This window comes from Agelaius tricolor, unplaced genomic scaffold (assembly GCF_023055355.1).
Source record: "Agelaius tricolor isolate 1412-34295 unplaced genomic scaffold, bAgeTri1.0.p SCAF_25, whole genome shotgun sequence".
In the NCBI taxonomy this organism is placed as follows: domain Eukaryota; kingdom Metazoa; phylum Chordata; class Aves; order Passeriformes; family Icteridae; genus Agelaius; species Agelaius tricolor.
This window is the reverse complement of record NW_027269285.1, coordinates 3,853,059-3,867,237: the sequence shown is the minus strand read 5'-3', so window position 1 is coordinate 3,867,237 and position 14,179 is coordinate 3,853,059. Positions and strand designations below refer to the sequence as shown.

The following is a 14,179-nucleotide window of genomic DNA, read 5'->3' as shown; positions in this document are numbered from 1 at the left end:
GGGGAAGGGCAGGATTTGTGTGTGTCCTGTCCTGTTCCCAGGGACCCCTCTCTGCTGGGACAGGGCTGATGTTCACCAGAGCAAGAGCATGGTGGGTTTATTATGCTGAGTGAACTTAATTTTAAAGAAGGAATTCATTTGGAATAAGTGTGAATAAGCAGTCAAATACTTACAGAGCTGTTTCTTTTGGTTTCTTGAAGCACTGAAAAGAAAAGAAAAAAGCAGTCCTGTCATCATTCACGTTTCCTGTCAGTGGGGATATTGTTACAAATGTTGCAAGTACATAATGCCTTCCACATGAAATATCTAATACTTGATTTATCTACTGGTAATTCTAAAGCAGGAGGTAGTTTGTAGCAGTTTTCTAACAGTGAAAAGCAACATTATGAAATAGAATAGAAAAGGTAGGAAAAAAACCAGGGCACTGCAGCAAACGATACTGGTTTTTTTCCTATGAAACTAGAGCTTTCCATACCTTAAGAAATTTATCTTTTTGAGCCACAATTCCAAAAAGTATTGTGATTGTAACCACCACAACAGCAGCAATAACAGCCTCCTTGGGAAAAACAGGTTTTTTATCTGTCAGGAAAGAAGTTGGATATGTGAGAAATTTGTGCAGTCACATAATCCAGAACATTTCACAGAACTGTGGAAAGACATTTCTTTTCCCACAGCTGTCCCTGCTGAATTAACTGTTGCTCTCCCTGCTGTCCACAGACTGACTCTGTGTGTTAGTCCCCTGGAGAGGAGGGAGCTGAGCCTGTGTTTTAGTGAACTGAAGAAGGATTGAAACATCAGCTCCTGAAGAAGATCCCCCAGGCACTGTTATGCTCAGAAATAAGGCAGCCCAGAGCTACCACTGACACAGGTAACATTGGTTCCCTCCCTGTGCCAGGAGGACAGAAATCAAAGGGGTCTGGACAGAGGTGATTTAGTGCCACCAGTCTGAGCCCTGAGCACCCAGCCCCTGGAGTCACCTCTGGAGCACAACTTCTCATGCCTCCAGCAGCAATTTGGGCATGACAGAGTCCTGTGGTCACAGTAAGATGCTTCACACAAGACCTGAGGTGCTTTGAACCACACTTGAGTGTGCCCTGTCAGCGTGGGAAGAGCAGCAGTGGGATGAGCCTGCCCCAGGTCACAGTTGCCAAATGCTTTTGAACAACAGGTAGAGCAGGAGAGGCCCTTCCTGTGCTGTGGTCCCAGGCACAGGTGCAGGGAGAGCTCCTTGCTGTTGCTGTGCCCTCAGAAATCCACACAGGGAATTTACCACACTCAACTTACACTGCATAATATAAATGGATTGTTGTCATTATAAAGGAGAACAGAGAGTTATTTGTAAAGCTTATTAATCAGCAGCAGCCTTGCTACCTTCAACTATGAGGTGGAAATCCCTTGTCCCCTTTCCCAGGCGTGATTCCACCAGGCAGGTGTAGGTCCCATTGTCAGACTTCTGCACTTTGCTGATGGAGAGCTGAAAGACCTCACTGGTCTGGTACAGCTTGTGGCGACTTTGCTGCAGGGTCAGGCTCTGGTTGTCCTTTAACCAGGTGCTTTGGCCTTGAGGGTTGGATCTGGAGTTGCAGGTCAGAGTAACATCTTTCTCTTCTTCCACCTGGAGGGTCTCCTCTCCACTCAGCTGGGGAGGGACTGTTCACAGGAATGCAGTTCAACAGGACATTAATAATGCTGCTCATAGAATCACAGAACCATTTAGGCTGGAAAAGCCTTCTCAAATTGAGTCCAGCCATTAACCCAGCACTGCAGGGCCACCACAAAACCATGTCCCCATGTGCCCCATCTACACATCTCTTAAATCCCTGCAGGGATGGTGTCTGCACTGCTGCTCTGGGCAGCCTGTGCCAGGACTTGATAACCCTTTCAGTAAAGGAATTTTCCTTAATACCCAATCTAAGTCTCCTCTGGTAGAACTTGAAGTTATTTCCTCTTATCGGTTTTTACCTGGGAGAAGAGACTGACCCCACCTTGCTCCAGCCTCATAGAATGCCCACATTTAACACAAAATAAGTTCCCTTCTCACATCCCTCGTGCTCCTTGTTCAGTGGTCTAACAGATCACAGTAGTGCAGCCTTTCCTGATCCCTGGGAATGAGGAGGGCAGTCATTGGCAGAGACTTTCACTCCAGTATTTCCTCTGCCCTGACTTGTATCCTTGGGAAATAACCTAGGTGGAGGCAGGGACATATCCAGAGTATCTTACCTAAGGTACCCACCCACTCCTATAAAAGAGCCCTTAGATCAGCCATAAGCACCACTGTGGGAAGGGAGTGTCTTATCACGTGAGTTATCTCCTCCTAAACGCATTTTTTCTTGGTGAAGACAGCGTACAAGGGTGCAAAACACCGCCCAGACAGAGCTGCTCTGCCCAGGACTCCATCCCACCCCAGCCATTCCACACAGGAACCCACCAGGGCAACTCACACTGCACATCCAGGGTCACAGACACCTGCACAGCCTTGTCCCGTGCCAGCCTGCACGTGAAGGTGACCCCGTTGTCAGACTCATTGACCGGGGAGATGCAGATGTTGCTGATGTTCACTTTATTGCCATCCTTCAGATCCACTTGCCCAGCCCCGCGGTACCAGAGCAGCTCCTCGGCCTGGCTGCTGTTGTGCACGAGGCACGAGAGGGAGATGGCAGGGCTGAGCCCTGTAGACAGGGTGAAGTCAGCAGCGTGGTTATTCACAGACAGTTCCACACCTGCAGAAGAAGGAGGACAAGGACATTTAAGCATCCTAAGCCATACTCTTCCCACAAAAGCTGCCACGCTCACTTCTCCGTGCCTCGACCTTGGAGGAGGGATGAGACTTTCAGGTTTCAATCTGTTTTCAGGTGGAATGTTAGTTTTTGAGACAAAAACCTGTCTTCATCTCAAAGCTCCCTCCACAGTTATTTAAAATAAAAATCAGCCTTTTGCAGCTGACTACCAGAACACCAAGGCCTGACCTGAGACAACAAAATGTCTGAAGCCAGAACTTGTGACACCCAGCCAAAGGTCATTCCCATCCCATCACCCTCCTGCTGCCAATCACTGCTGCAGCACCACTGTGCTCACTCTTTGATACTCTGTTTTTCAGTTGGAGCAGGATGCCCTTGGGAGTATAAATGAGTTAATCAGCCCCTCAGCTGTATCCTGGCTGTTGCAGAGCTGCAATTTGTCAAAGGTACAAACCTCAGGACATACTAAATGAACAGCCAGGATGGGAAATAAATTATTGTAATGGGATGAAACTCACTACTGCAGCCTGGGCCATAGAATAATAAATTAAAATATTGCTCAGATTATAAAGGTATTAAGGTCCTGTGAATATAAAGAAGTCTGAAGGTCCCTGTCTGAAGGTGTTCCAAACCTATCACCCTTATCACTGCTTAGAGCAGGTTTGGAACTGTGGCCTCATCATCCCTGCTACAATAATCCTGGAAAACACTGACATTTCCCCATTCCTTTCTCTGCTACTTTCAGAGGTCAGTTTTCAGACAGTCCTCTGGGGATGATCTCCAGAACACTCAAAATGCTGCTGTGGCACATCACCCAGCCCTGGGCAGTTTCAATAACTGGTGTGATGGGGCCTGGACAAAGCCAGGATGGGTTTTGCCATTGCTTACCTGTGGCCACACATGCCAGGAAGGAAAGAGCAAGGACTCCGTGAGGGACGGCGAGGCTGCGTCTCTGCACCATCTCCGAGCAGAGCTGGCTCTGTGGGAGAGAGGGTCACAGCACTGCTGCCTCTGCCCAGGGCTTGCAGGGGTTAATCCCTGCAGCCATCAGACACCCCGGGGAGAGCCCCACAGCAGGCACAGGGTCACCAGGGAATAAACTGGGTCCATTGTTGCAGGGCATTTTCCAGTTCAGAGAAGATTCAAGGGGTTTTATGTCTCTAATCTCCATTACATGAGTCTGTTGTCCCTGATCACCTGTCAGGCAGGGGAACCCGTCTCTGGATCAGGTAGCACTGGACTTACCTTGGGGAGAGTCTCTGGAGAGGCTGCTTCTGCTGGGAAATGCACAGTTCTTTTTCCTCCTTATTTATAGGGTCTGAATTTTAATATTTTATGATCGTTTAGTAAGAAGTGAGTCTATAAAATGGGTTCAAGGCCTCGTTCAGTTCCTGGATTTCTGAGCTCCCACAAGACTGAAGTATTTGCTGGGCTCTGCTGGCTGTTTTATGAGACTTTCTGAGGCAATGAGTAACTAATGAGAGAGTTCCTGCATCAGCCATAAAGACTTTCAGCCAAAAATAATACCTTTTTTCCCCTCAGCTTTCTGTGTGTTCACAGCACTATTTCAAGCCACAGGGATTTTATCCTAGAGAATCCTAGAGCAGGAGTAGACTCCAATTTGTCCCTTTCTGCCCAAAGCCCCATTGCCATGTCCTCCTTTGAGTGGAAAATGAGAAAATTCACCGATTCAGACTTTGAACTGCATGTTGGCAGAGGAGAGAGCAGACACTGTCCTGCTCACCAGTGTGTACCCCCAGGCTGCTCTTGTGCTTAGCTCAGCCCTGGGTCCCCCCCCAGCCCAGAGCAAGGGGGTCTGTCCCTGCTGCTCCCTCTGCTGGGACAGCTGTGCCTGGGCTGTGTGTCCAGGGCACAACTGAAGCACCTGGCTATGTGGAAATCTGTCTGAGGTTGCTGTTTGCACCTCAGCAGGGTGATGGTGACATGGTCACAAAGCACGGGGTCCTTGCAGCCTCCAAACGTGCTGTCACTGCTGCCAGCGTCCTTGCAGGCACATCACTCATCAGGAATGGGCTCAGCAGAGCCATAAAATGCATTTCATGAGCAGGAGGAGCCTGGGATGTGTCCTTGGTGTTTTCTTGGCCTGTGGACACCGTGTCCCAGCTCAGTGACACAGAAATGGGCAGGGAGGGCTCCTGCTCTGGGGCTGCTGCCTGCACACACAGCACAGGAGCACACAGTGCTGCTTATTTGTGGGGCTGCTGAAAACAAGGGTCACCTTTTCTTTTCTTAAAAGAATTCTTTCTGTGTTTATGGGTTTACCATTAAAACCAATAGGGAGTCATTCTTGGTTAAAAAGTATATGTGTACAAAAGTCCCTTGAAGAGAGAGCTCAGTCCCCTTTCTAAAAAACTGTCCTGTCCTTGTAGAATTCAACTAAATTTTGGCTTACAATCCAGTACAAATTTTAGTCCAAATGCTCTTCCTAGGAGTAAAGTGATCCCTGTGGTTTGGAATTAAACTGAGTTGAAATAGAGAGGAATTCAAAGGAATGGACTGGGAAATGGCTCATGTGCTCCCACCACAAGGTGAGCCAAAGGCAGGAAAGTGAAGTCTGTGCTCCCTCTGGTCACTGCACTGCATTGATTGAGACTCTGGAGAAGAAGGAGGTGGTCTGGAGTAAATGAGGATGTAGAGAAGGAAAGGGTGGAGTTTGGGAGTATTTCTTTTAATTTGGAAATGACAGTAGGGGAGAAGATTGCCAGACAACAGCTGTTCTGGGAGGGTTTGTTATGATGTGAGACCCAGCACCAACCTGGGGACCTGGGTCAGATTCTGTCCCAGCAGGTCCATGACAGGCAGAGAGGTGAGCTGAGGTTCATCTGGAGCAATGGCACTGTCCTCATTTGCAATGGGCTCAGGATCTGCTGAAGGAAGAGGGACTAGAAAATCAAGGTGTTACCTGGCCAGAGGCACTGAAAGGCAGCTGTTTAGACCAGGTAAGAATTACTTTCGCAATGGCTTTTTACACTTTTCTTTTCATACAGGGTGTAACTAATCTTGTGGGTGTCTAATTACTGAGGTCTAGAGTTTTGTGGGTTGCGTTCTCCACCTTTCCATTATGTTTTTTGGAGGGACATAAACCTCATGTTCCAGAATGCAAAGCAGCCACTAATGACTCAGACTGGGAGGAACCTCTTCAAGGAGGCAAGAACTCCATAACTCTCCACAGCAAAGGATGCAACCCTCACATTTGAGGTACTTGGATCTGCACTGCCAAGGCTGGATTAGACTGGAGTCAGTAATCCACCACACCGGTTCCTGCTTGTCATCCTTATGGCAACGCTGCACCAACAAACCCAGAATAAGACTGTTGTTAAATATGACTCTGAACAGCCTCAAAGGAATTAATTAATAAGCACCAGTCTATTCCTGGGTGTAATCCAAGCCTTAGAAACCTGAGCAGAGAAGATTTAGAACATGATAGAGATTGAGCAGAAGTTTTTTTTTCCATCGGGTCTCTTAACCTCCAACTCCAGACTTCCCAGCAGTTGGGTTCTGTGTGGATCTCCTCAGTGCCTGCAGGAGCAGGAAGCACAATTCCTAATCCTCCACACTCTTGATTAGAGTGGAGATGAGATCTTGATTTATCCTCAGCAGTTGTGAGGGTTGATGGTTGCTCCTGGAGTCGGGGGCATGGCAGGATCTGCACAGACATGTGGAAACCCAGGGTTGTATCTATGGTTTTGTCAAGCAAACAAAGGCTGTAACGTGGCTGTAACCCTGCTACAGAAAACATGTTTCTGCAATAGTGCCTGAGGCTCTGCTCTAAGGCTGCTCCTGTCTTCCTACTCTTTGTGGTTCCCCACTTCTAATCCCATCTTAATATGTGGTGCTATGTATTTTGCAACATTTCCATTGTTAGAGGATGACTGTAACACCAAATCCAGTGCCTCTCCTTGCCAGATAATCGGGCTGGAACCGAGGCTGTCCGGGAATGCTGCTTGAACTTACTCAGCACTATCTGAGCTGCCCAGGCATTGGAGTTAATATCAAGTCAGCTAAGCCAAGCAAAAACTGTAGGGTATCAGAATAGGTTGGCTTTAGACTATTTATTGGCCAAAGAAGGGGGTGCTTGTAGAAAGTTTAATATATCAAATTGTTGAAAATTGATGACCACAGAAAAGTCATTCTAGAAAAAGCAAAAGAAATCAAAGAAGAAAAAAATATATATGCATATAATAACCCAGGTACTGGTCCAAAAATTAGAAAACAATGTTAAAACCTAGCTGGTAGGGTAATGTATTAGAAGAAATTAAGGTCTTTCATTTTATCTGTTGCAACTATTTTTATATTTCTTCCTTGTGTAATCCCCTGTTTTATTTTGCCCGCGCCATCCAGCAGCTCTGAAATGGGAGGGTGCGGTGGGGAAGGTGTGGCTTGGCCTGCCATGCAGCGGCGGCGGCAGGAGAGGGGAAGCGACCACGGGCGGCACTGATGGGAGGCTGGGCTGGAGTGCCGCGGCGCCAGCACGGGGTGGCTTGGGTGGCTGGGGCGCCCCGGTAAGACAGTCATTAAAACACCCTAAAAATTATTTTAAAAGCCCTGAAAAAGCCCTAAAGGTATCCTAAACATTTCCAGAGAATTCCTAAAAAACTCCTGAAAAAAAACCCCTTAAAATATCCTTAAAAATCCCTGAAAAATCACCTGAAAGACCCTAAAAAACTGTTTAACCCCTACCTGTAACACTGTGGCCTCCAAACATCATCTCTACCTATTAATCAGGGTAACTGCAAGACCCTCAAACACCACCACAATCACCAGCTTGAGTTGGTCTGAACAGCACCAAATAAAATAAAATAAAAAGCTTTATAAATAGAAAAATTAAAAATAAAAATGAAAAAAAAAAAAAGCTTTAAAAATGGAAAAATCAAAAATAAAAATTAATTAATAAAAAAAAGCTTTAAAAATGGAAAAATCAAAAATAAAAATTAAATAAAAAATAAAATTAAAAAAATAAAAAGCTTTAAAAATAGAAAAACCAAAACTAAAAATTAAATAAAAAATAAAATTAAAAAATGAAAAAGCTTTAAAAATAGAAAAATCAAAAATAAAAATTAAATTTAAAAAATGCTTTAAAAATAAAAAAATGAAAACAAATTAAATTAAAAATTAAATTAAAAAAATAAAATAAATGCTTTAAAAATAAAAAAATTAAAACTAAAAATTAAATAAAAAATAAAATAAAACAATAAAATAAAAAGCTTTAAAAACAGAAAAATTAAAACTAAAAATTAAAGATAAAAATAAAATTTAAAAAATTAAAAAGCTGTAAAAATAGAAAAATTAAAAATAACAATTAAATAAAAAGAAAATTAAAAAATAAAATTAATTTAAAAATAAAGAAAAACAAAATAAAATCCGTAAAGTGCTGTAAAGTACTGTTATAGTTCCATAAAAGGTGGTGCCATAAAACGCCACAGTCGCGCTTTACGGCACCTTTTACGACAGTCGCGATTTACGGCAGTTTTACGACAGTGTTGCTTTACGGCAGCTTTACGACAGTGTTGCTTTACGGCAGTTTTACGACAGTCGCGCTTTACGGCACCCTTTACGACAGTCGCGCTTTACGGCACCTTTTACGACAGTCGCGATTTACGGCACCTTTTACGACAGTCGCGCTTTACGGCACCTTTTACGACAGTGTTGCTTTACGGCACCTTTTACGACAGTCGCGCTTTACGGCACCTTTTACGACAGTCGCGCTTTACGGCACCTTTTACGACAGTCTCGCTTTACGGCACCTTTTACGACAGTCGCGCTTTACGGCAGTTTTACGACAGTGTTGCTTTACGGCAGTTTTACGACAGTGTTGCTTTACGGCAGCTTTACGACAGTCGCGCTTTACGGCACCTTTTACGACAGTCGCGCTTTACGGCACCTTTTACGACAGTGTTGCTTTACGGCACCTTTTACGACAGTCGCGCTTTACGGCACCTTTTACGACAGTGTTGCTTTACGGCACCTTTTACGACAGTCGCGCTTTACGGCAGTTTTACGACAGTGTTGCTTTACGGCAGCTTTACGACAGTGTTGCTTTACGGCAGTTTTACGACAGTCGCGCTTTACGGCACCTTTTACGACAGTCGCGCTTTACGGCACCTTTTACGACAGTGTTGCTTTACGGCACCTTTTACGACAGTGTTGCTTTACGGCACCTTTTACGACAGTCTCGCTTTACGGCACCTTTTACGACAGTCGCGCTTTACGGCACCTTTTACGACAGTCGCGCTTTACGGCACCTTTTACGACAGTGTTGCTTTACGGCACCTTTTACGACAGTCTCGCTTTACGGCACCTTTTACGACAGTGTTGCTTTACGGCACCTTTTACGACAGTGTTGCTTTACGGCACCTTTTACGACAGTCGCGCTTTACGGCACCTTTTACGACAGTCGCGCTTTACGGCACCTTTTACGACAGTCGCGCTTTACGGCACCTTTTACGACAGTCGCGCTTTACGGCACCTTTTACGACAGTCGCGCTTTACGGCACCTTTTACGACAGTCGCGCTTTACGGCACCTTTTGCGACAGTCGCGCTTTACGGCACCTTTTGCGACAGTGTTGCTTTACGGCACCTTTTACGACAGTGTTGCTTTACGGCAGATTTTACGACAGTGTTGCTTTACGGCAGTCGCGCTTTACGACACTACCTTTTATGGAACATTTACGGGTTTTATTTAATTTTTATTTTATTTTTTATTTTATTTTTTATTTAAATTTTATTTTTAATTTTTCTATTTTTAAAGCTTTTTTTTTCTAATTTTTTATTATTTTTTATTTTTAATTGTTTCATTTTTAAAGCATTTATTTAATTTTTTTAATTTTATTGTTTATTTAGTTTTTATTTTTAATTTTTCTATTTTTAAAGCTTTTTATTTTATTTTATTAATTTTTTTTTATTTAACCTTTATTTTTAATTTATCTATTTTTAAAGCTTTTATTTTATTTTTTATTTAACTTTTAATTCTTAATTTTTCTTTTTTTGACGCTCTTTTTTTATTTTTCTAATTTTATATTTTATTTAGTTTTTATTTTTAATTTTTCTATTTTTAAAACTTTTTATTTTGTTTTTCTAATTTTATTTTTTTTTACTTTTAATTCTTTTATTTTTAAAGTATTTATTTAATCTTTTAAATTTTATTTTTTATTTAGTTTTTATTTTTAATTTTTTGATTTTTAAAGCTTTTTATTTTATTTTTCTAATTTAATTTCTTATTTAATTTTTAATATATTTTTAAAGCTTTTTATTTTGTTTTTTTAATTTTATTTTTTATTTAATTTTTATTTTTAATTTATCTATTTTTAAAGCTTTTAATTTTATTTTTTTAATTTTATTTTTAATTTTTATTTAATCTTTATTTTAATTTATCTATTTTTAAAGCTTTTTATTTTATTTTTTATTTAATTTTTATTTTTAATTTTTCGATTTTTAAAAATTTTTAATTTAATTTTTATCTTAAATTTTTCTAGTTTTAAAGCTTTTTATTTTATTTTTCTAATTTTTTTTAATTTAATTTCTATTTTTAATTTTTCTATTTTTAAAGCTTTTTATTTTTCTAATTTTATTTTTTCATTTTTATTTTTAATTGTTTTATTTTTAAAGCTTTTAATTTTTTTTTTTATTTTTATTCAATTTTTATTTTTAATTTTCCTATTTTTAAAGCTTTTTATTTTATTTTTTAAATTTTATTTCTTATTTAATTTTTAATTTTTCTATTTTTAAAGCTTTTATTTTATTTTTTCATTTTAATTTTCATTTTTAATTTTTCTCTTTTTAAAGCTTTTTATTTTATTTTTTAATTTATTTTTTATTTAATTTTTTTAATTTTTCTATTTTTAAAGCTTTTTATTTTATTTTTTATTTAATTTTTAATTCTTAATTTTTCTTTTTTTTGACGGTCTTTTTTATTTTTCTAATTTTATATTTTATTTAGTTTTTATTTTTAATTTTTCTATTTTTAAAGCTTTTTATTTTATTTTTTAAATTTTATTTCTTATTTAATTTTTAATTTTTCTATTTTTAAAGCTTTTATTTTATTTTTTTCATTTTAATTTTTATTTTTAATATTTCTATTTTTAAAGCTTTTTATTTTATTTTTTAATTTATTTTTTATTTATTTTTTTTAAATTTTTCTATTTTTAAAGCTTTTTATTTTATTTTATTAATTTTATTTTTATTTAACCTTTATTTTTAATTTATCTATTTTTAAAGCTTTTTATTGTATTTTTAATTTAATTTTTAATTCCTAATTTTTCTTTTTTTGATGCTCTTTTTTATTTTTCTAATTTTATATTTTATTTAGTTTTTATTTTTAATTTTTCTATTTTTAAGGCTTTTTATTTTATTTTTCTAATTTTTTTAAATTTAGTTTCTATTTTTAATTTTTCTATTTTTAAAGCTTTTTTTTTTTCTAATTTTATTTTTTCATTTTTATTTTTAATTGTTTTATTTTTAAAGCTTTTAATTTTATTTTATTTTATTTTTATTCAATTTTTATTTTTAATTTTCCTATTTTTAAAGCTTTTTATTTTATTTTTTAAATTTTATTTCTTATTTAATTTTTAATTTTTCTATTTTTAAAGCTTTTATTTTATTTTTTTCATTTTAATTTTTATTTTTAATTTTTCTATTTTTAAAGCTTTTTATTTTATTTTTAAATTTATTTTTTATTTAATTTTTTTAATTTTTCTATTTTTAAAGCTTTTTATTTTATTTTTTATTTAATTTTTAATTCTTAATTTTTCTTTTTTTGACGCTCTTTTTTATTTTTCTAATTTTATATATTTTTTTTTATTTTTAATTTTTCTATTTTTAAAGCTTTTTATTTTATTTTTTAAATTATATTTCTTATTTAATTTTTAATTTTTCTATTTTTAAAGCTTTTATTTTATTTTTTTCATTTTAATTTTTATTTTTAATTTTTCCATTTTTAAAGCTTTTTATTTTATTTTTTAATTTATTTTTTATTTAATTTTTTTAAATTTTTCTATTTTTAAAGCTTTTTATTTTATTTTTTAAATTTTATTTCTTATTTAATTTTTAATTTTTCTCTTTTTAAAGCTTTTATTTTATTTTTTTCATTTTAATTTTTATTTTTAATTTTTCTATTTTTAAAACTTTTTTTTTTTTAAATTTTATTATTTTTAAAGCTTTTTATTTTTTTTGGTGTTGCCCAGACCCACTCAAGCTGGTGATTGTGGTGGTGTTTGAGGGTCTTGCATTACAGCACTACCTTTTATGGAACTTTTATGGCACTTTACAGCACTTTACAGTTTTTATTTTGTTTTTCATTTATTTTAAATTAATTTTGTTCTTCTAATTTTATTTAATTTTTATTTTTAATTTTTCTATTTTTAAAGCATTTTATGACATTTTATTTGGTGCTGCCCAAACCTGCAGTAGTGCATTTTTATACTTTGTAGTACTTTGAAGTCATTTTGTTTTGTATCCCCCTATTTTTCCCAAATGGTTTATCCCAAACTGTACCCCCCTCCCTTTTCCTGTGTTCTCCCTCTCCCGGGATGAGATCATCCCCAAACCCCACCCTGGCTCTCTGTCAATCACTCAGATCCCACCCCCTCCATGCAGAAGTTTCGGTCCAAGTCGTTGAGTGATGAGCCAGAGGCCAGGGCTCAGCCCCCCAAGCCTTGCCCCATACACTATCCTATATGTCTATCCCCCAGCTCTGTCTATCCCACAAAGCCTGTATTTCCAATGTTTTTTAAAAACATTATGGAGGTGTGATGTGCCCTGATTTCTCCCAGCCTAGATCCAGCATATTTTTCGCTGATGAGACCGACAGAACTCAAGTATTTTTTCATAAATTTGTTAGTAAATCTATTTTCTGATGATCTTTATATAAAGGTTCATGTGCCATGCCACTGAACACAGAGGAATGATGATTGAACTTTATCCTTGGGATGGAATAAGAATAACTAAAGAAACACTACATCAATGAATATTTTGAAATTTTAAAATAAAATCTAATGGAAAAGAGGCATTAATGAAGAAACAGATGCTGGGATCCATAAAGTGGAAGAGAAACCCTCAGGAAGGTGAGGCTCCAGCACAAGTGTTGGACGTGGATGCCACCTGCTGGGTACCCACCCATGGAAGGGGAGCAAAGTCATCTGGGAGTGCTGGAAACCGGCTGAGATCCCTGGGATCACCTTGGCAGGAGCTCAAGGGCAGGAAATCCTGTAGAAAGCTGAAGCCACACTCATGACTAGGGAGGATGCTAAACCTGGTGCCTGCTTCATGCTGATGGCAAGTACAGGACATTCCTGAGCAGAATTCCCAGAGCTGCTTCTCTTTCAACACTCTCTTGTGCTGTGGCTGCTCTACAGCCTGGACCTCAGATATTTTTGTCTACCTAGGAACTTTCATCACCAGTGGGATTTCTTGGAAGTGCTCTCTGCTGGAAAACCAAGCAGTGATTTGATCTTGTGAAGTGCTGCCAAACAATATTAGCAGCTTTAACTTCCCTGCTGTGGGGTCATCCCTCGCTCCCTCTGTGAGGAATCTGCAAGGACTGAGCTGCTCCATCTTTCCAGTTCATGGGGGACCGTTTGCTGCTGATCTTCAGGAGAAAATCACATTCCTGCTCCATGGTTGGAAGCACTGTGGAGTGTGGTGAGGCAAAAACCCCAGCTCCTGAGTAACCACCTTTTGAGTGCCACAGCACTGGCACAAGGCAGAGATGAGGAGTAGGAGGGAGAGGAAGAGGAAAGGGAGGAGGAAGAGAAGGAGGAGGCAGATCCTGCATATTTGCTCACCCGGGGATGTGGAAGTCAGAACTGTCCTGGGCTGGCCCAAGGAAATGTGAAGAGTTTGTTGTTCTTGGCTGCTGAGCAAATGAGCTGGTGACTCATCAGCCTCTGCCACATGCTGCTTTTACAATTGGCCTGCAGGAGTTCCAGACAACTGGGCTTTTATCAGCTAAAAAGGGAAATGAGCTCAGTTACTCTGGGTAAATCCAGAGCAATCCATTTGTAGACTGAGGACTTAAAGCTATATAATGGTGATCACTTCCAAGAGAGCCCATTCTTTCTTGACATTCCTTCTCCTTTTTGGTTTAAGAACATCCCAATGACCAAGGTCTTTTGGCTTTTCCAGTTCAATTTTATCTGGGGTATCTTTTTGATGGATAACCCCTGTTTTCCTTTCCTTGGGGCCCTTCTGATACTGTACCATGCTTGGCTCATACATGAGTTTGCATCATCTGATCTCTTGCACAAAGGATGCTGGAAAGCCATGAGATGAAGGAGTCATACCACTGATGATTCCCCTGAAAATCAGTTTTATGTGCTAGATTTGACGCTGGTGTTTCCTACAGGAAATGCCAGAGCTGGGAAGCAGATGCATACATGAGATACTGCTGAAAAGTTAAACAGGAATTGGCAGGAAACTGCTGTTG

At 38.6% G+C, this 14,179-nt stretch overlaps 1 protein-coding gene across 1 annotated transcript; it reads right to left on the bottom strand.

Moving 5' to 3' along the window:
- Window positions 1–169: 169 nt before the first annotated feature.
- Window positions 170–3,699, bottom strand: TMIGD1 (transmembrane and immunoglobulin domain containing 1). The gene is made up of 5 exons (XM_071447717.1): window positions 3,627–3,699; window positions 2,442–2,720; window positions 1,372–1,650; window positions 476–579; window positions 170–202 (listed from the first exon to the last, which is right to left on the bottom strand). The coding sequence occupies exons 1-5, from the start codon at window positions 3,697–3,699 to the stop codon at window positions 170–172; spliced, it is 768 nt and encodes a 255-aa protein (XP_071303818.1).
- Window positions 3,700–14,179: the final 10,480 nt, after the last annotated feature.

Coding starts and splice junctions, on each gene's coding strand:
- TMIGD1 (XM_071447717.1), bottom strand. CDS start 3,699: ATGGTGCAGAGACGCAGCCTCGCCGTCCCTCACGGAGTCCTTGCTCTT. Junction 2,721..3,626: donor CCTGGCATGTGTGGCCACAG/GTAAGCAATGGC, acceptor CTTCTTCTGCAG/GTGTGGAACTGTCTGTGAAT. Junction 580..1,371: donor TTTCCACCTCATAGTTGAAG/GTAGCAAGGCTG, acceptor CTTTCCTGACAG/ATAAAAAACCTGTTTTTCCC.